This window comes from Orbicella franksi, chromosome 7, assembly GCF_964199315.1.
Source record: "Orbicella franksi chromosome 7, jaOrbFran1.1, whole genome shotgun sequence".
NCBI classification, from domain to species: domain Eukaryota; kingdom Metazoa; phylum Cnidaria; class Anthozoa; order Scleractinia; family Merulinidae; genus Orbicella; species Orbicella franksi.
Window position 1 is genome coordinate 30,916,010 of NC_138151.1, and position 25,928 is coordinate 30,941,937.

General features: G+C 38.4%; 2 protein-coding genes and 1 pseudogene across 2 annotated transcripts; 1 reads left to right on the forward strand and 2 right to left on the reverse strand.

Moving 5' to 3' along the window:
* Positions 1–304: 304 nt before the first annotated feature.
* On the reverse strand, positions 305–5,685 carry LOC145492157 (uncharacterized). The gene is made up of 2 exons (XM_081471498.1): positions 4,476–5,685; positions 305–2,309 (listed from the first exon to the last, which is right to left on the reverse strand). The coding sequence occupies exons 1-2, from the start codon at positions 4,594–4,596 to the stop codon at positions 1,345–1,347; spliced, it is 1,086 nt and encodes a 361-aa protein (XP_081327624.1). The 5' UTR covers positions 4,597–5,685; the 3' UTR covers positions 305–1,344.
* Positions 5,686–6,706: 1,021 nt separating this feature from the next.
* Positions 6,707–13,992, reverse strand: LOC145492156 (beta1,4-N-acetylgalactosaminyltransferase A-like). Its single transcript, XM_081471497.1, is given in 7 exon segments — positions 6,707–7,569; positions 8,532–8,636; positions 9,275–9,397; positions 9,705–9,892; positions 10,439–10,555; positions 11,608–11,738; positions 13,254–13,992. Coding segments are annotated over 7 exon segments (1,392 nt in total). The 5' UTR covers positions 13,831–13,992; the 3' UTR covers positions 6,707–7,418.
* Positions 13,993–17,024: 3,032 nt separating this feature from the next.
* LOC145493094 (carbohydrate sulfotransferase 11-like) lies at positions 17,025–25,332 on the forward strand (annotated as a pseudogene).
* The last annotated feature ends 596 nt before the right edge of the window (positions 25,333–25,928 follow it).

The following is a 25,928-nucleotide window of genomic DNA, read 5'->3' on the forward strand; positions in this document are numbered from 1 at the left end:
TGCAAGCCCGATCTTAATTCCCGTGAAGAATGCATCGAACTCTGAGACCTTCTATTTTGAACTATCTCTAACTGCTTTATCACTCATACTCATTAACGATTGTCCAGTTTGTAGTATATTATTTCAGAAAGAATGTATCGAACTCAGATAACTTTTATTCTATTTTATTTTATTTCATTTTTTCTTGAACTGCTTTATTTTTAACCGCTTCATCACTTATACTCTTTAGCCATTTTCCATACTATCGTATACTTTAGTCACATTATATACACTCATTGTCTTTAATACTTCTATCATTCGCGTTACCTACACCACTTTTATATCACGCACTATGGAATATTTTCTTTCATTCCCTGATGACGCCGTGGAACGGCGAAAGCTCGGAATTAAAATACAGTACAGAGGCTCAAGGCCTTAATTGAATCAATATATTTATCTATTCTGAAATGCTACTGAAGGACAACTTCAAACGTTTGGGAGAGACAGTGTTTTACCAACGTGTTAAACACCAAGAAAAGAGTCGGAAACACTCCGCTGCGCGTCGTATTTCTGACGAAATGTGAGAGGCTTAAAATCAGTGGTACAACACGGACTCAAGAGCTTGATATACAATGGAGGACAAAAATCCTTGGAACAGTCATGGAAAACCTTGCTTCCACATCCCTAACTTATCAAATAATCAGATATAGCGTAATATGCACTTCTCTAACCACGTGGATATCGAGAGTGGCCCTCCCCTCCCCAATCCGAACAATGTTGGGATGACGAAACACTTTCAGGACAGGTTAATTAAAGTGTACAGGGCTGCACAAACTACAACATTGCTTAGGGGCGAGGGGCAAAGGAGGAGAAATTAAGGCATAGTATGTTAATTGTCCTAAGAATTTTGTCCCCCGTTGTATCTTCACAATAAAACCCGGCTAAACCTAAGGAGGAAACGGACAAAAGAAAATCTAAAAACTCGAAGCTAACTCAGATCGGATGCTGTGAAACATGGGGCGTCAGTGTTGAAATCAACCAAAACATCGAAAAGTGGGCAATTGGTACGGGTATTTCCCTCGAAAGATTCTGGAACCATTTAACTAAAAATTTCGCGAGGAAAATGAAATTTTGAAAAATGAAAATGAAAGGTAAGAAATTTTTAAAAATTTGGATACACTTTTCCCCGTGAATTTCGCAAAATGCTATTTAATTTTTCAATGGAAATCAGTTCCAGAAATTCAAAGCGGAAGTGTTAATGAAATGGAACGTGCCTACCGGCGGCTTTGATCTCCTATGTTGAAAACGTAATGTTAGTAGTTGATGTTAGTTAGCAACGAGTCTGAGAAGTTTCTGTTAACCGTTTCACTTCGACAAGGCATGGCGCTCAAAATGCGCGTAAGGCACTATGGGTTGATGACGTGTAACATTCATACAATAGGTTAAAGTATTGATGACGTAGTTATCCAAGTTCTGCTTAAAGTCTTCAAAAATCGAACGATTTCTGTAAACTGCGGGAGTTTCTTGTTTAATCGTTTCAATGTAGTCTCGCCAGTATATCTGAATGTTCTTAAGTGACTTTGGATAAGAGCGATGCGTAGGATTTCCAGCGGTAACCGGCACAAACATCAGTGCTTGTCCACGGAATTTCAGTTCAACAGCAGAAAACAAGTACCTGTGTATCGACCACCAGCTTACTTTTTCGTATTGAACACGGTAAGGAAAAAGGTGTTGTATGGATTTATAATGGTGCGCGTTGAAAACACCATCAAACCATACTGCGGGTATCACCAATGATTTCTCGGTAATCCCACAAACTGCTTCTCTTCTTCCAAATGTCCACCAGGCACCGTGATGTACCCCATAGTTCAGGACACCCACTACAGGCTCGTAATCTAGAAGCCATCGCTCTACCACCCTGAACGGCTTATGTTTCTCCATCTTTGGAGGAGTAAATTCGTTAAAAGTAAGAATTACATCTTCGTCTACAAATATGTAATAATGGTACCCTGGGGTTCTGGTTATTGCAGCAAAGTAAAGAACATTTCGTCCTGTCCCCCATCCAGTGTTCGGATCAAACAAATAGGTGATGTGTGATGAATTTTGATCCTGACACTTGTTTTGAAAACTTAACACTATAACGTCGCAGTTGCATGTATCGGGATTGCCAATCTCAGAAGAACTAGCTAGGTTTAGAGGAAGGCATTGCTCGGTCTGGGTAAGATAAATGAATGTCTTGGTGAATTCCACCGTTGTCGTTCTCACTGTGGCATTCGCTTCTTCGCTGACATTAACCTGGGTTGGTGTTATCTCTCGACTAACGGCTTTAGCTGCCAAAACAAAAGAGTTCAAATAATTAATAGCACTCAATATCATATAAGAGGTTTCATATATGAGCGATGGCGAACAGTAACTGCGAGACTATGCGAGAAGGCTAGACTAGCATTTTTCCTCGCGGACCCAACGTATTTCGACTTTCCATATCGTGAAGCCGAGACTTGGTAATGGTAATTCTTTATTTATAGTGACAACTCTACTTAGCTAAAAAGCCACCTCACAGGAAGCCCACTATTAAAATAACATAACTATACATTACTTAATAAACAAGTAAACAAAAGAAAATAGAAACTAGTTAAAATGTAAATACATAAAATTCAAATGTTTATTTACAATAAAAGATGCAAAAACATACCGTTGTCAATATATTAATGTTTTTGCAAATCTCTTGCTATCCTTGTGGTGCTATTCTCTTAACAACAAAAGGAATTTGATCTAAACGTATGCGCAGATTAGTTAACGTCAAAGTCGACTATAAGTTAGGTGAAAGATACATGCCATATCCGGGACTACGTTCGAACGTTGAATGCTTTTCCTTGTGGTAGAACACAACACATAAAACGCATGCGCTCCAACGTTGCTAGTGTGAAACTCCGTTGTCGAGATCAGATCCACGCTTCGCTGGGGATAGCAGCTATGTTTCAGGTAACGTCAGTTCTCCCTTTGTTTAGTGCAAAGAACGTTACTGTGACTGCTTATCGTCTGGAATGTTTCAAGAAATGTCGTCTGCTCTTTTAATTTATAACTATTGTGTTTCTGCCAGGGTGCCAATAAAGAATGAAAACATATTGCTTCCCCTTAGCAGTTTACTTGTTTCTTCTTCTATGAAAGAGAGCCAAAAGTTCATATTCAGCCGAAACTTTCCCGCGTTCGTTGCTTGTAAAACTAGTAAATTTGCGACAAAAGAAACTTCGTTATTATTGCGGCAGACTCCGTGGCGCTTAATGAAACTGCCAATTAATTTCATCAGTCTATGACGTGACTCGGTCACCGATGTGGGATATAATTTCCGTAAAGTGACGATTTCTAACTTCAATACTTCTCGTTGAAGCGTTCCTCAGTTGTATTACTCGATAGCATTGTGTATTAGTTTGACTTGGTTTTATTGTTAACGCCAAAGCTGGCAAAAGAATATGAACGCACTATTCCGTGATTTGACGTAATTATTTGACAATTAGATTAGTTCTTGTTTATCGGTGAAATGAAAATATGCGTTTTGAATAAAACAAAATCGTTCCTTTTCGACTTTTCAGCAGATATTTAACTTCCATATTCCATTTAACTCCAACAGTGAGTAAAAAAAAAAATACACGTTTCTTATATTTTCGAGGAAACAAAACTATCTTGTTGCATACGTTGATATTGGCGAGGAAAACAAATGTATCAAGTTACAAACGGTGGCGTGATAAGTAAAATTGTCACATTTGCTACTTCTACGTATTGATTGAATATAAAATGAACGAAACTCAACGTAAAATACCACAATAAAATTTAAAACCGTCTTGACAAACGGTAATTGTAAGTTATTTTGGGGCCTTGAACGAATATACAAACATGGAACATACACACTGCTAAGATTATGTCTTATCACCTTTTGTCTGCTCATATTCTGCCAAGGGGAAAGGCTTAGTTGACTACCCAAGGAGAGAACGGCATGGGTGAGGACCTGTGTGACTACTGTGTCAGAGCCGTAAATTGCACTATGCACTATCTAAGATTGTATCACTAGTTTACCTTTTTTAGCAGTTGGCAAGCAATCGAGACCCGAGAAAGCTTTGTGAAAAAATCGAGACCACGAGACGCACATATATCCGCTAACAAAACGAAGCTGCCAGACCCGTGAAGTTTAACGATAACTTTTGCGAGAGCTATGATTTTTAAAAGACGATGTGATAGCATAATCAAATGATAGTCGCTAAGAAATCTTTAAATATTGGCTAGCATGTTGAAAACATCTTGCGAAAAATTCTGGAGGCCACACTCGAACATCGCAACTCTCTACCTTCGTAAAATCTTAGACATGTTACGGAAACAGCTGGTTAAACCCAACGCGGGATTAACTTCCATAAGTGCTTTGTATTCCATGTATAGGGAAAGTCTTCTACCATAATCGAAACATGTCCTACCAATTAAGTTATCAAAACTTCAACAGTCCTTACCTTTTCTGTAATTTGTCTGTCTCCCTCCAATCCCCGTGTTGTTCGACGTGTACATGAACAAGATGACGAGAATGAGAGTAAGGAGGAAACCTATGAGTTTACCTCGCGTTATAAAAGACATTGCGGATACCGTTTGGCTTCAGCACGTACGTTTAAACTAAAGCAAACTCGAAATATTTGAATTTCGATTTGAAAATATTGCGCGACCGAGGGAGGCATGCAATATTCGCATAACCGTGACAGCGCGGTAGAAAATAAACCATGCTTTCAAAATTGTCCTATTAATCAATTCAGACAAAGACGCGTTTGAAATTGCCTTGGCTGTTTCCAGCGGGGGATGGTTACCCATGGAGGCCAGCCTGACATATCATAGACAACAGAATTTATTCGAATTTCGGACTGGTAATATTATTACAATATCTCATTGCATTTCGCAAGCGATGTAAAATTCTCTGTTCAGAATTAACAGCAAAATAAACTCTTAGTCTCGTCCGCCAATATAGGTCACTAGAAGAAAAAGAAAACAGATAAAAAACCTTCATAATGGATTCAAAGTTTAATAGCGTCCAAATGAAAAATTTATTTAACTTATTTGGACAGTTCCCTCTGAAAATAATTTGAAAATTGGACTCCAAAAATTCTTCTCACAGCTAAATTTGACTCGGACTACTGTTTCCTCGAATTTTGCCTGCGTTGTCCTCGGAATGTGTTTCATCAAAACGGTTTTCAAACTGGACAGCATAAAGTTATATTAGATACACATTATTGAAGAAACGTTGACAATAGAAAGGCATAAACCACAAACGATTCGACACTGTTTTTCTAAATTCCTCCGGTCTGAAGAGCTTTTTCGAAAAGTTCCGTTTTCGTGATGGATTAGTGCGGACGGACGGAAGGCCTAACCAGAATAAATAAAGCTACGTTTTCAATTCCTCACTACACCACTACTCTTAAATTCGAGAAAAAATAAAGTTTATGTATGTATGTATATTACTCTGCCCGATCTTTAATCAAACAGAAATGCAAAATGACCGGTGAATGATGCGTTTTCAAATTTCTCCGGCGTAGTGTGGACGGAAAACATTTGATGAGTTTTCAGAGTAAAACTTCCGATTTTTTCCTCCGGCGTAGTGTGGCGCCTAATACTAATTTACATTTTCTCGGACCGTGAACATGCATTAAAACGGTTTACGGGATCAGCACGGTAAAGACATACTCTGAAGGCGTTTATGGCCTTTGTATGGCTTTATTACTACCTTGGTTATGGTATAATTGAAGAAACTGCAGGTTTGCTAGAAATGTCCGAGTAAATACGTATGCACGGGTGAAGTGAGGTAACAGCTATGGCCGGCCGGAGTTGCTTCTCACTGTAAATGAACAGCCAGTCGCAGGATCTCTTCTTTATAGTTCGTGTCCACTAACTGTTGCAAACTTGGAAATGTCTCGAAGCTCTTAGCGTTCAAATTGTACTCGTTTGAACGTCAATCATTTATAAAAAGGATTCATAATTTGATTTCATTGCAACATCATGGAAAATCCACGGATTCCAAAATCCTTGGCTCTTAAAACCACGTTTAATCGATACGCTTGAATAACGCTACAGACGTTACAGAGCTTAACTAGCTACTTTTAGTTATTTTAAATAAAAATACTTCAAATAAGTTTTAATAGCATAAGTCCTTGCCGGCCATAGCGTAGCAATGTGTACAAGTTTATTGGCATGTACCAAGTATAAAAAAGAATTAAAAGAGCGAAAAGAACTTGAACTTTAGTGCGTCCTCTTTCTCGCTAAAAAATAGATTGTTTTCACTGTCACACAATAAAGGAAGTAAATCGAAAACCATTCGCTGGATTAAGTCAAGAAATTGTAATGTTATAGGAAATGAATAAAGAAGACGCTTCTACAAGCTTAGGGTGTCTGCGTTTTCCCAAACTTCAGATATTCGTTGAAATATTTCGCACAAATTTACAGAGCCCAGTATGCACCGCCATATTGGTGCAGCTTGGTAAACCAATATGGCGGCCGGAAAATAGTGGAACTTACTTTGCTCAGAGAATGGCGACTGATTATCTGTACTGAATAAACAAACATTTACATAAGCACTTTTCCTAACACTTAAGTGAACCACGAGATAAGAATATATATTCTTTTACAAATTACGCGATCGTAGCTTTATCTCACACACCACTCTGAATAACTCCAAAAAACTCTGAAATTCAAAATGCGCTGGTTTCCAAACGAAGCACGCTATTGAGCTGAAAAGCTGTAAACAAATATAAATTTAGCAGCCCTTATTTATGCCTGACGAGGATAAAAACTTTGGTGGCTCTTTCGTTGTGGATTTTTGAACATGATGATGTCACGCGAAAACGATCTATCGTCGCAACCACAGTATAACGCCAAGTTTCACTCATTCCCAGTCCTGACCCAGGTCAATCATCAAAATATATTGTGCCCCTCCCCAGACTCCAAGAGCGATTTATATTTCCGGACGAGGTTAAAAGCTTTCTCTCTTCGCTTAACTGTCCTGAAATTTTGTTTTTTCTGTCCTGAATTCCTGGAACCAAAACAAAAAACAGAGCTTCTAGAAGGTAGTTCCAAGAGGTATTGCTCTTGGTGAGGCTTCCCAGTGAAGTGAAGCGGAAATTACAGTTAATCCTCTACCATTTTACCTAAATTTCTAGAATGTTTAACTAAATTAAAACCAGCCCTGTGCCTAGTTGTTCAAAAGGTAGGTAATGCTATCCACCGGATAAATCACTATCCAATGGATAAGTCTTCCCAAAGCAAACCACACTATTCGCTGCATAGTAATTTATGGAGTGGATAGTGTTATCCACTTTTCGCACAACTCAGGCCAATGATTGGACGATCAAATCCAGTGCAGAAGACTTGAAATGCTCTCCTCGCATGATGTCGACTGTTGATGCGGGGAAAGGCGTTCATGTTGTTGTTGTAATTTTCATGGCGTCTTTTACATCGACTGACACCAGAGTATAAAGAGGGTACTCTGTTACATGCTGCACTGTGTACTTGAGGGAATTCAGACCGTCCGTACTCATTCGCTTGACAGAAGTTTTAAGGCTAGCAAGGCTGTGGGTGGATTGAAAAGAAATATATCTGTTAAGATGGCCTGGGACGGGATGAAGCGGAATGGGACGGGACGAAACGGGATGGAATGGGACTGAATTAAACGGGACGGATGGGAAGAGATGAGATGGGTTGAATGAATAAATGAATGAACGAACGAATGAATGAACGAACGAACGAACGAATGAACGAATGTATGAATGAATGAATGACTATTTGCGTGTCAATGGTATTTAGCGTTAAAAAACTAATTGGGAACACTATTTACACATTAAAATATATCTTAGCGACATAAAGTTAAAATTATTTACAATTTAATTCGAGCAAACCTTGAGGTGGTCTTACACAAATTTCTCTCCAAAAAAACATTTTTTTCGAAACATAAAGATTCTCTGACCATTCTCCGACCTTTTGCAAAACGTATTTTGAAACGATTTTGCTCTAATTGCACCTTGATTTGCGTTTAAATTACGAAATCTGCACACTGGTAGCTATACTTTAGCATAGCAACGCCTATAGCATAGGATGTTTACAGTCCAAAAGTACTTATAAAATGGATTCAATTCAGTACATTTGAATTATACCTGACAGGAAATCTTTAAAGATTTGTACTTATGCGAATTTCTCTATCACTATGGTCTGCGATGGTAAAGGATGGAATTAGATGGGATGGGAGAAGACGTGACGGGGCGGGGCGGGGCGGGACGGGATGGGATGGGATAGAATCGGACGGAATAGAATGGGATAGGGTGTGATGGGATATGATGGGATGGGATGGGATGGGATAAGATAGGAAGTAAAGGTATAAGACAGAAGGAAATGGGATGAAATAAATCGACAAATGTGAAAGCTTACAGTTTGAAAGGTAAAACCATTCTTCTTTCCTTCAAATGTCGTTTGTATTGAATACGACTCAGGATGAAGATATATATCTGAATATAAGAGGCATAGATAACTGTACATACCGATTTGGATTGGCCCCAGTGCTGCGGAAGTGAAAGGTTTTCAGCATTTTGTACCTGCCAGCTTGCATGGATGGTCGCATAAGCTTGAGCTCCTTAGCAGTAATTCTGGTAAACGAAACATGTGTGGTTAGAAACCTTGTTATTCATCAACTTGCAGTTGATCAAGATAAATTACATTAGCTACTGTAGCGATTTTGTGAAGCTGAAGTTTCGATCGTAAGCTCTTCGTCGCTGAAAACAATGCATGGAAAAGCTATATTTTTGCGAAAACGGTTAAAAAGAGAAAAAGAATATTAAATGAATTTCACAATCGAGTTGTTATAGGAAATTGAAAATCGTTTGCTTAGGCCCCGCCCACACTTCGCCGGAGAGATTTGAAATCGCAGCTTTCACGAAAAAAGAGCTTTTCGAAAACGTTCTTCAACCGGAGAAATTTGAAAGCCCCAGCTTTGCGATTTTAGTGTGGTGGGGAAACATTTCGAAACCGGAGCTTTTCAAAAACGATGACGTCCTGATAATCATGTGATTTTAAAACCCTAATCCTTCAGGGCGCACTCAACCTATTCTGCCGTCGTTGATCGTTGCGTGTAGTGTTTGGATGGGAAATTAATCCGTTTTCGGATTGAGAAAACGCCGTTTTCGAATTTCTCCGCCGTAGTGTTGACGGGGCCTTGTACCCTCCTCTCATGTGTAAGACAGCAAGCGACCTCACTGGTTTGTTTATTAAAATACACTGATTATACCTTTTATAAAGGTCGTCATCTTCTCCTCCCCAGCCTCAAAACTCGTTTGAAAAGCCATTAATAAGTTCAAAGTGTTCCCTCGTAAAAGAACCAGCTCCTCCAAAAAGACCTTGATATGGCAGACTGGAAAAAAACAGACAATCAGCTCATAAATGAGCAAACTATTGACTTTCACTCACAAAAATTCATGGCCAGAGTCAGCAGACATTACTATTTTTGTTAATACTGGAGGAAATTACTGAGTTGTTTAGGAGAATCCGTGTTCATCTTCCACTGAATGTGACCTTGTGTATCTTGTGGTTGTCGCTCGCAAGTTTTTCCTCGCAGGTTTTTCTTCAGTGAGGCAGGGACGGGGGGAAATTATCTTAAACTAAAATCCAGTCTCGCTCTCCCCAAAGTAATGCAGTTTAAAATTGATTCAAGCACTTACCGGTAATTAAATTTATCGACAGCTACTGACAAGTGTCTGGGAGATGAAGGACAGGTGTATTCATTACGATCATCCTCTGGTATCAAGTCAACATCGTGAAATACAAAGCAGTCGTATTTGTCAAACTTCAATGATTCGTTAAAGCCAATGTTGAACAGTAATGCACGGTTAAACGGTGTATTTCCCGCCTGGTGATGAAATCATTCATGTTAGCCAATGTTTTCATTCATATTGTAGGTGACAGAATACCAACAGGCCTTCTATTTCTCAATCCTTCGAGCCGGAGCTTGCAAGACGCAAGAACAATATTCCCAAAAAAAATTCATCATCCATTTTGGGCAAAAGCGCAAGCCAGAGTTAAATATTTATTAATATTTTCATTTTTTAGTTTGCTTTCGAAACATTTGAACGGAAATTGTCCGCCAGAGATGCATGATTGATCATGTAAGAAATAAGATTTCTACTTAACAAGAAATTGTTTTTTTATTATGCAATGTTAGCTCTCTTCTAGAACAAATCATTGTACTTTATATCTCACAGATGGATCAGACCTTTCCAATACTTTTTTTTCACAATTTGTCGCATCGAATTCTTTCAATATCTTACATTCAACCCACAAAAAGTCCGCCCCCGATTCCAGTTCTTATATTTGGAAAAGAGACATTTCCAAATAGATCACAATTATTACTCCTGGTATAGCTAATGACAATTTTAGTTATTCTACGTAAACTTACCTGTTCTACTACAAAGATTCTGTAGTCGACATTCTGTCTCTTCAAGAAAGGGTGCATTTGTCGAACAAATATTGATAGCTGTTCATAACGATTACGGTATGGAATTATTAAGGCCATCTGTGGAGAAAGTATCTCTTCGTTAACAAAGGACAAATAGAAAACCTAACTATGTCGGTTTTACCAACCGACACCTGTACTAACGCGTTATCGAACCCACAAGCTCCAGATCTTCGATTGGCAAACATATGAAACAACATGGAGTCGAGAAATCAACTATCGCGGACAATTTTTCGGTCCTCAAAAAGTGCCGGAATAAACTACACTACTTTTTGTTGTCTAATCACTCTGCAGTGAAACGAAACAAAATAATTTCTAACTTAGTATAAGTAAGAAAACATCAGTCATATAGGAGGGGGCATCTCGTTTATTGATCAGACATAAATTGCCCTAGGATAGTTATTAACACAATAAACGTAATAAACAAAAACACGGAAATTTGCTAAAAAAAAAAATTTCCAAAATGAACAGATCAAAAGCGGAGATGCCGTCAAAGTGACAACTCCTAACGGACAAACTCCTTAAATATTAACTTCTTAGCATAATTACGTAACTTGCATACCAACGAATCTACATACCAGCACAAAATTATCTTACAATAACAACGTGAAAAATTATATATTTACGAAAAGTTGTTTTTTCTCAAAATCTCAAACCATCATTGAACGTGCAATCGGACTCGATTCGCGGGAAACTATATCATTAGCACAATTATCGCGCACGTAGGAATTCCACCTAATGATATTTATAACTCAACTCTTTAAACAACTTTGACATTCAACGATTTTTATTCTTGATAATGATGTTGGATACATCGAAACGTCGAATAACGTTACTCTTTATATTTCTTGTTAAATTACAAAAACAAGAAAAATATTTAAGATACACTATAGTATGCACGCTCTAATTGGTCAATAGGTGCGTTAAGGTACGGCTATGTTAACACGGAAAAAGTCCTCTATTGCTTAGATGATGCACGCTGATATCACTAATATCACCCTTAATCTCTGCAAAGATATACTTTACATACAGCAGAATCCAAAAATCCTTTAAAAATTCAAATTTATAGTTAAGCTGATCAAAAAATGAAGAAATTTGGATAGATACCTCACCTTGACTCTGGCTTTGCATTCAGTAGGTTTCCAACATCCGCCATTACTGACCCAGCCGCCATGCACAAGAGCCATTTCCTTCTCTACTTCTTCCATTCTAGGAATCGACTCGTTTACATATACACGGCCCACTGAAATATAATCAATTGGATATATTTTGAGCTTATAATATGAATGTGTAAGATGTTATATTTTTTCTCAATTATGGACTAAAAGATTGTTAATAGTATCGAAAAACGGCTCTTTGAGCCGGTCTTGTATAACAAAATATGCTAGGTTTAGAAACATCAAATTTCCGCGGGACAATTATCAGGCTGCTCCAAGATAAACACTCTATTGTCTTTATTTCTCACCACCAAATTTTCTTCCGCGCTCCAGTTCAAAAATCATATTGAATTATTTTCAACTTTTTTAGAGGGAAGGCGTGAAAGCCAAATGTAAAATTTGGAAGTGTAAGAGAAACAAGACAGATTGCGTCTTTTAATTTTTTTTTTCTATAAGCCTGCTTTTTTACAAAAAAATTTTTATGGACGAGTGCTATCCATCCGGGTATTTTCCTCCGACAAAACAATAGAGTGTTTCTTCTGAGGAAATATCGGCTGATAGTTGCTCCGCGGAAATTTGATGTTCTTGAAACAAATATTTATTGCATTCTTTGGTCTTTATTGCTAGTGGTGAACTATAATGGCTGATAGTGTACAATGGTTTAACCAAACAGATTGCAGCATTTGCATTAGTATAACAGAAGAATTTTACTCCTGGCTGATAGTGTATGATAGCTTAGCCAATCAGACTGCCGCCTTAGCGTTACCATACTAGTAGAATTCTACTAACGTATCTTATAAATCACCTGAATGATTATAGGGATATCAGTGTACTAGACAGAGGCAACGTTTGACTATGTCTAGGGGCAAATTAGTATGTACAGCTGTATTTGCCCCCTGAGCATCCCATAATAGCTTTTTGAAACAATAGAATTCAAAATGGCCGCCGTATCGCCGTAAAGGTCCATTGTACTGTTTGAATGAGGGATTTTGAGACAACAGTGTTACGCATCACTGATGCATATTAACCGTTCATTGAAATGTTTGCTGAAGAATACTGACATTTCAGCCCAGTTAACCATTCGGTTGCTTTCTTCAAGTTAGATGAAATGTAAAACTCTGAATTATGCTTTAAATGCAATAATACGCTCAAAGTGATATGTATGTATATATATTTTATGCCATTGTTCCTAGCGAAAGTAAGTTAACCGTAGCGACTTGCAATTAAACCTATCTCGCTAGAAAGTTTTTTCAAAGCGCAGGACAGCAAAAATATCTATTTACCGTTTGTTAGAACTTTCGCTCCGAAAATCCCGGTGCAAACTTTTGCACATTTAATTTTGTAAGTGACAATGTCGTGCCCGTGTAAATGGTCCTAAGTCATGTCGTAGGCCTGTCGTAAGCTTGTCTTATGCGACAAAGTCGTACCGTGTAAATCGGCCCTTAGAATAGTTTTTATCTTATTTGCATCTGAATTAGTTTGTGTAAATTAATTCATTGACAGAACGCAGTCCATTTTGGTCCGAACGAGGCGACTGAAGGCAGCTAATAAAGTGAACTTTAAAGTAAACTAGAATATAACATTGAGAAATCGGGACTCACCTAACGTCGAAGGGCTTTTAGGACATAAGTTGTCTTCAAGATCTTGTACTGTTTTGCCTCCATCGCTCGCTACTCCAGCCTTCGCTTCACCTATAATTGAGCTGTTTTGTTTGTGGTTATCGTGAATTGCTACTGATCCATCGGCTGAATGATTAGTTAAACTGTTGTTGGAGGTTCTATTTCTGTCATTTTTATTATCAATCGCCAACACCGTCGTTTTCATCTTCTGGTCGGAGTGCTTTGAGCTTGAGCTCTCTTGAAGCAAATAAACTTTGTCGCTCGCTTGTATCGAAGAATTTGTTCGCGACGTATTCGTTGACGTTACGTCAGATTCAACAAAATCGTTTTCAATCTTCAAGTTCAGCGTTCCCAGATACTTAATCTCCAGTCTCGAAGTATATGAATATCTAAGAGAGTAGTAAAACATCGCAATGATAGCTAACACCGCGATGAAAAATGTACAAAATATGAACGTTTTTAGCCTCCTTATAAAACTGACCATTCCTCCGTCCACTGAAAGGAAAATTCTTCTTCGGCTGTCTCGGTAACTACGTCTGAAAGTAGTTCTGGGGATCATAAACGAACGTTTGCTTCATCTAGAACAGTAACATTCAAAAATACGACCATGATAATGGCAAAGATCTTTAAAATTTTCCTCGTTGTGTGGCTGTTGGTGCATGGTATTCAAAAATGTTATTGGTTCGTCCGCACAATCACCTGATCGCCCTTGTATAGCAAGACAATGACATGAAGCTATCGTGCGTTTGTTGTGTTTCAATATAACGAACGAAGTAAGAACAACAGAAATAGGCTGGGCGGGGGGGGGGGGGGAAGTCTCTCTGATGGTTTGGATTTTCGTTTATGAACGGTCACGGACTATGAGACCGAAAGACTACACATGCACTATACCATGGCCATCTGATGGGTATAGATCGTTTTCACGTGACGTCATCACTTTTTAAAATCCAAAACTAAAGAGCCACCAAAGTTTTTATCCTCGTCAGGCATAAGAGGCGGTATATTTATATCTGTTTACAATTTTACAGCTCAATAGCGCGCTTCGTTTGGAATCCAGAGCATTTTGAATTTCAGGATTATGGATATGCGTGACACAAGGCTTACGATCGAGTTTGTCGAAAACTATATACTTATCTCATGATTTTGAGCCTTTTTAGAAGTTAGAGCATTATGAAAAGTGCTTATGTAAATGCTTGTTTGATCAGTACTGATAATCGGTCACCTAGACAGCCAAAGTAAGTTCCAGATGTTTACACTATTTTCCGGCCGCCATATTGGTGTACCACGGAGGTACGCTAACATGGCGTTTTCATACTGGGCTCTGTAAATATCTGCGAAACATTTCGACGAATATCTGAAGTTTGGGGAAACGCACATGCCTAAAACTTGGAGAAGTGTCTTATTTAGTTATCTTCTATAACATAATTTCATAGCTTTTTCCACTGGATGGTTTTCGATTTATTTTTTTGTTGCGTGACAGTGAAAACGATCCATTGCTGGTTTTCAATGTCACGCAATTCAAAATAGATCAAAATCAAAATCAAAACCGGTCAATAGATAAAGTCCAGAATCTGGGAAATGAAAGGAAGTAAATATGCAAAGACTGTCGCCAAAATTCTGGTCACAGCAATTTTTCTTCTGCGAGATATGCAGAGAAATTTTTTACCCAAATTTATAGAGATTTTTATGAAGACGCCATGCTGCCCATCCGTATGGGCACCAACATGACGGCCGGAAACCAACAGAAACATCTGTCACTGAGTTTTGCAACAAAAGCGTGAATTTATCCCTCGAGGAACTCTAAAACATTAAAATAATACTTTTTCTAAGACATGAACTGTTCAGATAGCCACGTTCCCCGAAATAAGTCACTTTTTTAACCATCATGACAGCTCTGTAGGCCGTCATCATGATGTAAATGCCGCGTCGACGTCACGCAAAAGCTTAGAAATTCGAGCGTAGTGTATCACAAAACCAAGAACCCATTCGGAGCGAAAATTTGTATGAATATTAGTTTTCAGCTGCTCTTATACATCATTTAAGTAAAATCTCAGGAAGATCAATAGTTTAGTAGTTCGAATTTTGGTGACGTCATGTGAAAACCAGCTTGCAGAACTGCCATTGCAGCGTCCACGCTACACCGTAGAAATTTGAAAACGCGACTTCTCTTCTAAAAATAGGCCTACTCTTCACTGACACTGATCCGTCAAGAAAATGGAACTTTTCGAGAACGTTTTTCAAACCAAAGGAATTTCAGGAGGAAAGCATTTTAAAAACGGTGCTTTTCGAAAACGATGGCGACACGATAATCATGTGAAGATTAACAGATGGCTGCAAAAATTTTTTATAGCTGGGAAATAGGGTGAAATTCAATTTTACAGATAGTTGAGAACTCGCGGAAAATTTAACTAGTACTAATAAATGAAATTACAGCTAGCAATCCTATCGAGATCACGCGCGTTCATTTACTATTTTTCGGCTTTCGATTAGCTATTATTGTTATTATTATTATTATTATTATTACTATTACTATTTCTATTACTATTACTATTACTATTATTATTATTATTATTATTATTATTGTTAATATTGGAGGCAATTACTGAGCAGGTCTGTTTTTAGTTGTTGTCGCTTTGTACGGTTATCGTGTAAGGATTCTGAATACACCAATATTTGAATATTATATCTTACAGAATGTGAGCTAAACATGACTTTTCTGTGACAGGTCAAGTCCAAACACCGAGGAAATCAAATACAAGAAGACATCTTCACGTTCCTTTTGATTATCTGGTCACAGGCACTTCCCTATTGTTTTTGTTACTAGCCGGTTAGTGTTGTGATTACGACGATTTTGAGAGCGTTAGTACTCAGCGCCGATGAAAAGCCCCAACATAATTTTCATACCAGATTTTACACTGACATTTCTTCTTTCAAAATGTCAGAATATTAGGTGTTTCGGTGTTTTACCGGGAAGCAAATTTGCTGCTTGAAAAAGTGTGCGTAATTAAGAATATTTGAGGAAGCAAATTTTCTTGATTTTAAGCGGCTCGTCTTGACCCCGAAAATCAATCCACAGAAGTATAATCGGCCTGAAAAACCTTGTAAACTCCTCAAAAATAAATTTCCAGGCTCAAACTGGAGTGTTATTGTGATGCGGATTGAACAGAACGAAGTTTATGATAAGGTGTTTTGACCAGACGTGGGGCCGTAACGAATTTGTGATTTTTTGGCGGCTTTAAAAAATTATCATATCTCGCTAAGACTTGGGAAAAATTAAATAAGCGCCTGCCCTCGATTATACGCCTCCCTCGTATAAGTGCCCTCGTCTTCTACTAAATTTCAAATAAGCGACCCGGCCGCTAATTCGAGAATTTACGGTATCCACTACTCGATAGATTTGAAATTCTGTCGCCGGGTTGCTAAGCTGTTAACCTGAAAACTTTACTAAAGCCCCAGTCCTCGCTCATTACTCGATCTGCTAATTAAGGACGTTCGCAAGAAAATGTTCTACTCGATGGATTTTCTTCAAACTTCTACTGCGGACAGATAAGGAATTACTTGTTTCAGAAATGGAAAAAAATGGGGTCGCGGACTTCGTTTCAGAGATAAAGCTAAGCGTGTGGAAAACTAGTCTAATTTTGAAAAATTGGCGAGTGTAAATCAGCATGATCTCCAGGGTTTTTAGCTTTAAATATCAAAGATGAATCAACGGAGACAAGCTATACTAGTAATGTTTTGTAGAAGTGAGTCCGTTGCGTTAATAATTCCAAACGTTGCCAACGTTTTCACAAACCTTAACCCTTTAAAAGGCCTTTGAAACCGCCGCACAGATAAACGAAGAGCTAAAATTCGATGGTACATTTTGCCAAAACTTCAAACTTCTAATCGATAGATTTTCTTCATTTTTTCGCTAAACATAGAAAATCGTTAGAGAAAATGATCCATCGAAAGAAAAATAGGGGTCACCGAACGTCCAAGGCAGGCAAAAGCTATAGCGATGGCCATCTACCCTATAATTGTTCATTTTATTACTTAGCGTGCGCTCGATGCATGACGTGGCGTGTGAATTTGCGTGCGCAGTAAGAATACGCAGAAACAATTAGCGCGAACTTCCTTAACGAAAGGAGACGAAATAATATTCAGTTCTGGACGGATCGAATTGTTGTTGGTGAAGATGAAGGCGATGAAACCGTTATTGCTTTTGGCTCTTTTAACTACTGGAATATTGCTAATCAAACTGTACACAAAGCAAATGAAGATGAATCTCGACTCAGGTAAGCGTTTAATTTGTCTTGTAATCAGGTAGTGTGCTCAATATTTGAATCAGTTTCTAATAAGGACATAAGGATCGCACTCAGGTCTTGTGTTTCTTATTCCTACAAGTCCTCAGCTTCAACAAATCGTTATGAATGGTTTTGGTATTCAATTTAGCACGCAACTGAATGCAAATAACGCGAGAAACGACACCTCACGATATCTTTACTTTAAGATACAGGTTTAACAAGTTTAACTTCCTGTTTTCCTCTCGTTCCCTATGATCCTCTGAGAGCGACAAAAAACCGCTCGAAGTCAAACTTTCACCGACTGAGAAAATTGTTGGAAAATAAATTTAGTATTGCCCACTGCCGACAGTTGTTACATGTAACTGTTTGTTCGCTATTTCCATCTACTCGCCAAGATGCTGTCACAAAGGCATACAGTTATTCTACAATGTAACGCATTCAATGAAAAACAGCAATTAAAAACAAGTAAAGGAAAAAAGATTCTGATCAGTTGCTAGTTTGTGTCATTTTTGTTTCGTGATCTCGAAAACACACTTTATACTGAGCATGCATTAAATCTAGAGTAATGGTATGCAAATTTCTTGCTAACCATGTGAAATGGACCGTTATGATGGTTGTAATTAATAGTTATGCATGAAGCTTAAGAGTAAATGTCAGTAAAAACCAAAGATTATCGAAACGAACGGAAATGGGGTTAGACTTTTGAAATATTTATTTTTTTCGGGATTAAACCGTTAAGAACTCTCCGGAGATAAGTAACTCAAATTTCACCATGCGCGATCATTAAATTATGCACTTTTCGGGCAGTTGTCATAAGAACGAAAATGTAACAGAAAGACTTCTCTAGCTATAGAGCGTTTTCATTATCACGCCATGAAAAAATAAAATCAAAAACCATTCAGTGGATAAGGTCAGGAAATTGTGATATTACGGGAGATAAATAAAGAAGACAGTTCTCCAAGTTTAAGGTGTGCCGCGTGCGTTGTCCCAAAGTTGAGATATTCGTCGATATGCTCCGCGCAAAGTTACAGAGCCTAGTGGAGCCGCCATGTTGGTGTTCCTCTGTAGTACACAAATATGGCAGCTGGAAAATAGTGTTAACATCTGGAACTTACTTTGGTTATCTGGGACAATAATTATCCGCACTGAACAAATAAACAGTTAAATAAGCAGTTTTCTAAATACGACAACGTCTTAAATGGCTAAAAAATCACGAGATAAATACATACTTTTCGACAAACGCGATCGCAGTTTTATGTGACGCACCGCAATAACTTCGAAATTCAAAATGCGCTGGTTTCCAAACGAAGAGCTAAAGCTGGAAAGTTGTAAACAGATATAACTTTAGCACCTCTTATGACTGATGAGGATAAAAACTTTGGTGGCTCTCTAGTTTTGGATTTAAGAATTTGATGACGTCACGTGAAAACGCTCTATAGATATATGGGTTGGACTTGCTTTATCGAGACAAAGTGATAGTTTTTGTCTCTTGTTATTCCAGGGGGAGCTACGGTTCTGTGTACAAACGACATCTTCGGCCATTTAAAATCAAGGCAAAGGTGGCGCAAAGGTGGCCTAGAATAGCTTGGCAAAAATTCATGCGGTAGTGTCTCAAAGTTTACAATAACAGAACCAAGAAGCCCTGAAAGATAGTTCTTTACGATTTGGGTTTTATCTTATAGGGACCTTTAACTCTCAAAAAAAGATCAGTTCGGTTAAATGACTACGACGCCATAATGAAATGCATAATAAAAAAATCAAACTCGTTGTACACAAATAATTGTTTTCATCAGTTATATCTTCACTTGCCGATGAAATGACTAGAAACGTATTAAAATGTCTATAGCTGCACTTGATTTTCATATAATGAGCCAGGAAAAACAAAAATTTCGACTTTTCCTGCCCTGAGAATCGCACAATAATTCTGCATAATTCTGCACACAGCAGGTTGAACAATTGAATTGCTCTCAACAGGTTAAATTTGCCACACAGCCGTTAGTATACGTTTGCCTCGCGTCCACTGGTATTTGCATCCCTTCTGCGCCTCCGGCACTCGCCGGTTTCGAATTCACTGAAAATTGTCCAACTGGAGGAGATTCCGCAAACAGTGCTGAGCTCGAGCGACTGAAATCCGATATGCATGATTCTGCTGTCAGGCAACGCCTTCTTGTAAATTTACAGCTACTTTGTATACACGCACCGCCATTTACAATCCGCAGATCAGTTATTCGTGAGACACGTAGAGCTCAGTTACTTGAAAGAGCTGGCACGCTCCTGGACTAATTGTGTGAGTCGTGCGATTTGAGGTGAGATGTCAGAAATATTGATGCAAATGTCTCTTAGTCTATCCACTCTTGAGCCTAAAGTTTTGAAAATTTAAGGGGGCTCTGAACCTTATGTACCGATTTTTTTAAGCTTTGCCAAAAGTTGCGTCTTGTCATGCTTGTTAAAATTTGATAATATAAGAAAAATTCACCGTGCCGTTTTTGAATTATAAGCCCCTAAAGCTGTAATTAAGGGTGTTTTTAGCAGGTCATACTGTTGCTATGGTAACCTATGGTGTCATGAAAATGAATAGAACGTGTTCACCAATGATTGGGCAGTTTTTTATATCATCACTGAACCATCAAATGATAAAGAGTGGTTATAATGGCCCATCAAAATCTAACTGCTGGAAACTGTTTTTAGCCACCTTAAAGTTGCGAGTGTACGTTTTTGTACAAGTTCACTGAGATGTTAAGATCGAAAGATACAGTCGGATGCTCAATAGCCACATCTCTCGTCATATTTGCACATACAGCTGATAGATGACTCTTAGTTTCGGCGGAAATTTCGTTCTCGTCGGCGCTCTCCTTGGCCACTTCTGAAACTTGACTAGTTTTAGCTTCGTTACCGGCGACTTCGACTTCTAATCGTTTCTTTGTTGAAAGACGGCTAAAGAAGCCACTAATCTGCTGCGACGTAAGGACTTCATCAGGTTGAAATCGGCGTTCCCCCGCTTGGTCTCTTGCTAAGTTCATTGCTTTAAAAATTTCCTGTGGATCGCTTTTCCGTCCACTTTGCTCCCCTTTTTGAAATTGGTCAGTAAAGAACTCGGTTTGTTTCTTTGTAAAACGCACCTTTTTCTTAATTGTCTTCAGGGCCCAACCCATCGGAAGAGGTAGATTTTTATCTTTGCGTATAAAGTGAGAATAAATTAGAAGAACATCAATTCTTACAAGCCGTGAGATTACTCATCGTAATCGCTTACTGATCCGACGGGTACGAGGTTTTTCGTAAGGGCTGCAAAGTAATTCCCCTTTCTGCTGCGGGTACTTGTTTGGATTCCTTTTTGTGACCGGAGACATCCTGAGACACAGAACATAATCTACTAGCTCTTCTCCATCCGATGTAATGGATGTAATGGGCAAACAGTCATTTCCGAAAAATTGACGGGCTTCACGAAAATCCCGCTTCGTGTTAATATAAGTTCCATCTCTGTCTCATCCTGAAAACTGTAACAAACGCTGGTACGTAGCTTCTGATATCCTTGCTGCATGATGACAGCGATACTGTCTGAGTGGACTGATGCTTTGCTCGTTACTCTGTACCACAAAAGCCACCAACCAGATCAAGGAAAGAACAAGACATTCTTTTTCTGCTGGAGTTAAAGCAACCATTATCTTTATGCCTTTCACCGAAGATTATTGTGCTTTTACTTTATCTTTACTTTCATTAACTGGTCACATTTGTTTCCCGTGAAAACAATGTATCGTTATTTCGTTCCATAGAGTTTCACTGTACGGTTAAAATTTGTGACATTTGTTAGGTCTGTTTCTTTGCTATATCTGCTTCGTTCACGATGGCAATATATTTGTTTAGACTTTATTTATAAGGCAGAATGAATTGTTAGTTGATCTCGTTACGTGACAGACTATCACATGACGTGTGCAGGGTTTGGCGGGTTTGGCGCGAATTAAAAATGGCGAAGATGTCCTCTGCTAATTAGGCAGTGGTTTAGTCAGGAAAGACAGGATACTAAAAATATCACCATACCTTGGTAAAGAAAGGTCAACTGTATATATTTATAACGAGAGAAGTCCTGCTGTTGCATTTTAGTTCATGCAAGGACTGCCTGAAAACTGCGCAATTTCCAGCTCGCACGCACTGATTTTCAACCATACTATTCGTAACGGTTTATTCTCGTTAAAATGAACATTTACACGAAATAACCTCATTTACTTGAAGTCGTACCTGCAGCTACCTGTAGACAAAAAATGGCAAGACACGAGGACCCATCCGCGCTACGCCGGAGAAATTCGAAAATTAGGTTGTCAGAAAAATTGTAAACTTTCAATTCTTCGATTACTGTCAGTATTGAAAATGAATGCAACAGACAATAGACTGGTAGACAATTTGTGGATCTGACCATACATATATATTTTTTAATATTTGTCTAAATTTTTATTTTCTTTTTCAGCGAACGTTAAGCCGCATATCTCATAGACCGAATTTATGTAATATTGAAAACGGTTTCTTATCTTGCATTTTAATAATTGTTAAAAATTCGATTTTAAAGAAAACTATTTGTCTTCGGATTCCTATATACGGCTGGCGGGATATTTTGCCTTCTTTACGGCCTACGGCTAACGGTTAAACAATTTTTCTTACGGTTTAAAGAAACCTTAGAAATTAATTACATAGTGCATCCTAAAAGATACTTTGAAAGCTAAAATTAGTGCATGGTGTTTTGTCATCAACACCCAAAGTGAGGCCACAATCCTTGATTGCGAAGCGAGACGACAAGCATTCCCGACCTCATCGTATCCCTCCACCAGAAGTTGCCTCCACACAAATGATGTGTAACTGTCAAATCCTTTCTTTTTTTTCCTTCTTAGTGCAAATTTATGCCTTGGAAGCGATAAAAGAGGATTCAATTGCACACACTGTACAGGTATGGTTCTTAGACTTTTTACACTGGTGGAAACGGGTGGAAATAAGTGTGGTTCAGAACGTGCAATTGGGGGTTACTGTGCATTGATTTCGGCATGTTGTGCATGGTTGGTTTGGAAATTGAGCATGACAGGAATATCTCTCTTGATCTTTCTCATCTCTTGCACAGAGAAAATTAGGTTGTATATTAACTTTTCCAAGACCAGTATAACAAAGTTGAATTGCATCCCTTTCCTAAAAGAAAATGACATCATTTTCCTCTCACCATAGTTTCAAATTGTAACTTGGCAGAAAATTGGTAATTAAAGGCTTTAAGGGAGCTACCTAACTTCACCGTTTGGACATAGTTTAGCTTAAATTTTTAAGTTCTTCGTTTGCAATCCAGGTTAATCTTCTCCATCCTTTTCCATCCTTGTTCCTTTATGGTTCATTATTATCTCTGTGGTGTTTATCTATCTGAATAAACTTTTAATATTTCCAGAATTTCTTTCGGTTAAAGGTCAGTTTGTTCGAGGCCAGAATATCTCAAAATAACTTGACTGAGCTCTAAAAAGAACGCCCAACTTCAACTGAACCAGGAAAATCCAGCTATTTTTGTATTTCGACTTAAATACTCCAGGCATGGTGTACATCACACACCGTATCTTGAGGTGCTTTCAAGTTTGAATACTCTGTGATTGTTCCGTTCTGGCTATTGTATTACAAAATGACATAGATCATATCTGCAATATGTTTCCATTGGTTGGAACTGAGACTAACAAACTACTTAATTCATTTCTTCTTCATAGGAATCATATATTCTTAACACTCCAAGAGAGTTACGACAACAAGAACGCAGAAAGCTGGTTGAGAAGTTTTGTCAAAAGACTGGACACAATGCCATGCCAGACCCTTTTCACTTGGCAGTGATTCCTTCTCTCAAAATACTATACTGTGTAACACCTAAAGTGGCTTCCAGGCAGTGGAGGACAATGCTGTATCACTTTAACAAAGGCCTAAGAGGGAACTTGTGATTGAATTCATTTCCTCCTGACCAGCAAAAGCGGATGTTGCAAACATATTTCAAGTTCACGTTTGTTCGTGAGCCGTTCGAGCGCATTCTGTCGGCGTACAAAGACAAGTTTATCAATCTAAGGCAGGTATCCGTAGACCGCAAAATTCGTGAATTTCACGGCAAAAAAATCCTGAAGAACTTCCGTCCACATGCTTCAAAGAGTGTACTTAAAAAACTCGATGACATCACTTTCCGTGAATTTATTCAATATTTAGTAACCAAAGGAAGCAACAAGAGCACGCCGGTTATGGACTGGCACTGGGACAATTACGTCAATATATGTGGAATGTGTGCCATCAACTATGACTTTATAGGTCATTACGAAACTTTTGATCAAGACTTGGCAGATTTCAAAGAGGCAGCAGGGGTATCGCCTGAAGTGGCAGAGAGATTTGATGCTCGCGCCAACAATAAATCCGATACCGCCTCCTTATTGGTCAGTTATTACTCGCAGATTCCCATAGAATGGATCGACATCCTTGGTCGGTTGTTCAGAGCCAACTTTGAGATGTTTAGTTACGACTTTCCGGGACCTCTTAAGAGTCTTTTTGAGTAAAATGAGTGCAAGAAAATAACACATTGAGGATACGACAGTTTGATCATTTTTAACTTTTCTCATCTTTTCTCCTCTGATTTGGTGGCATGAACTATATAACAACTGAGCATTCTACGATATACTTTGGGACGTGTTAGCCATCTTTGGGCTATATAAGGAAAATTACTAGTAAAATCATAGCGACTTGAGAGACCTTGGGCAACTTAAACTCGGCGATTTTTAGGCCTGACTTAACCCACATTGAGGATGCGACAATTTAATCATTTTTAACTTTTCTCATCTTTTCTCAGGCTCCTCTGATTTGGTGGCATGAACTATATAACAACTGAGCATTCTACTTTGGAACGTGTTAGCCATCTTTGGGCTATATAAGGAAAATTAATAGTACAATCATGGCGACTTGAGAGACCTTGGGCAACTTAAACTCGGCGACTTAACCCAAGTAACAGAGAAAAGCCATTGTAAGGGGATCTACATACAACCACAAGAAGACTTGCTGGTTAATAATTGCCTGATTTCGAAATACACTAGACTTCGCTCCATCTTTACTCGACTTGATTATCCGATAACGACCATTAATTCCACCATTAACAAATTTATCCAGAACCTTTCATCCGGTGTACGTGAAAGACAAGTGGAAGACAGCCGTGTCTTGCGAGTTAGTCTCCCCTTCAAGGACCAAACATCAGCTAACGCGGTTAGAAGGCAAATGGGCGATCTCAATCATAAGATTGGCACTACCCTACAACCAGTATTTATTAGCAAGAAACTGGAACAAGATCTCAAGCCCAAAGAAATCAAGCCTCCGATCGTAAATCAACAATGCGTGGTTTATTTATTTTCCTGTGATCTGTGCGATGCAGATTATGTCGGCTACACAGCCCGACACCTCCACCAACGTATTGCTGAACATAAAAACTCGGCGATTGGAAAACACTTTTTCAGTGGAAGCCCACGGGGACATAAGGCTCCTCAACGAAAGCCAGTTTCGAATTCTCCGAAAGTGCCAAGGGAAATTTGATTGCCTCGTCTATGAGATGCTTTGCATAAAGGAACGGAATCCAAGCTTGAACACGCAAACTGACTCCATCCGTGCAAAACTCTTTGCTTAATTTTAAACATTTTAGCACATCCACTGAACTATTGTTTTACTGACTATTTATACATTTTTTATCAACTATCATTTTGACTTGATAATGACGTTAGCTCAACGTCGAAACGTCGTCGTTTTTTAAACAAAAAATTTTTAACTTTCTTAATATGCTCAGAAATATGTTATCGCAATTTTTTATAGTTAAATCCAAAGATTTTCCTCTTCCTTTTTATAGCACGTTTCATGATCTCAATAAGGAGTGATAGGTAGCATGGAAGAGCGAATTAATTCGAGAGCATAACTGGCTTGTCCATAAGTGGCTTGTAAACAAGAAAATGATAATGAGGCCCTTGTAATAAGAGCTACCGGATGAACGGCCGTTTCGCACAAAAAGCCGACGCACTATGAGGACTCTTATTAACTTTAATTTAAAAAAAAAAAAATTATATAAGATTTTACTTTCATTTTTTGGGAACTGTTAGATTTTAAAGCGACCTTTTGTTTTTCTCAAAAAGAAAAATCCACTAAAGTAGTACTGTCAAGATATTGTGTAACCTTAAATAGTCTTATAAAACGACAATGGCTGCGGTCACATCTAGGCTACTAACTATAGTTAAGACAGGGATGACTATAGTTAGCTATTTCGGTAATGTGACCGCTTCGATTCTCTGTTCGCTCTAACTATAGTTAGAAAATTTACGCCTCGGTGATCCAAAACAATACAGACCAACTATAGTTA

Bases quoted from the DNA above. Each gene is read 5' to 3' on its own strand.
- LOC145492157 (XM_081471498.1), bottom strand. From the start codon at position 4,596: ATGTCTTTTATAACGCGAGGTAAACTCATAGGTTTCCTCCTTACTCTC. The intron at 2,310-4,475 runs GTAAGGACTGTT...TTGTTTTGGCAG, and splicing joins ACAGACAAATTACAGAAAAG to CTAAAGCCGTTAGTCGAGAG.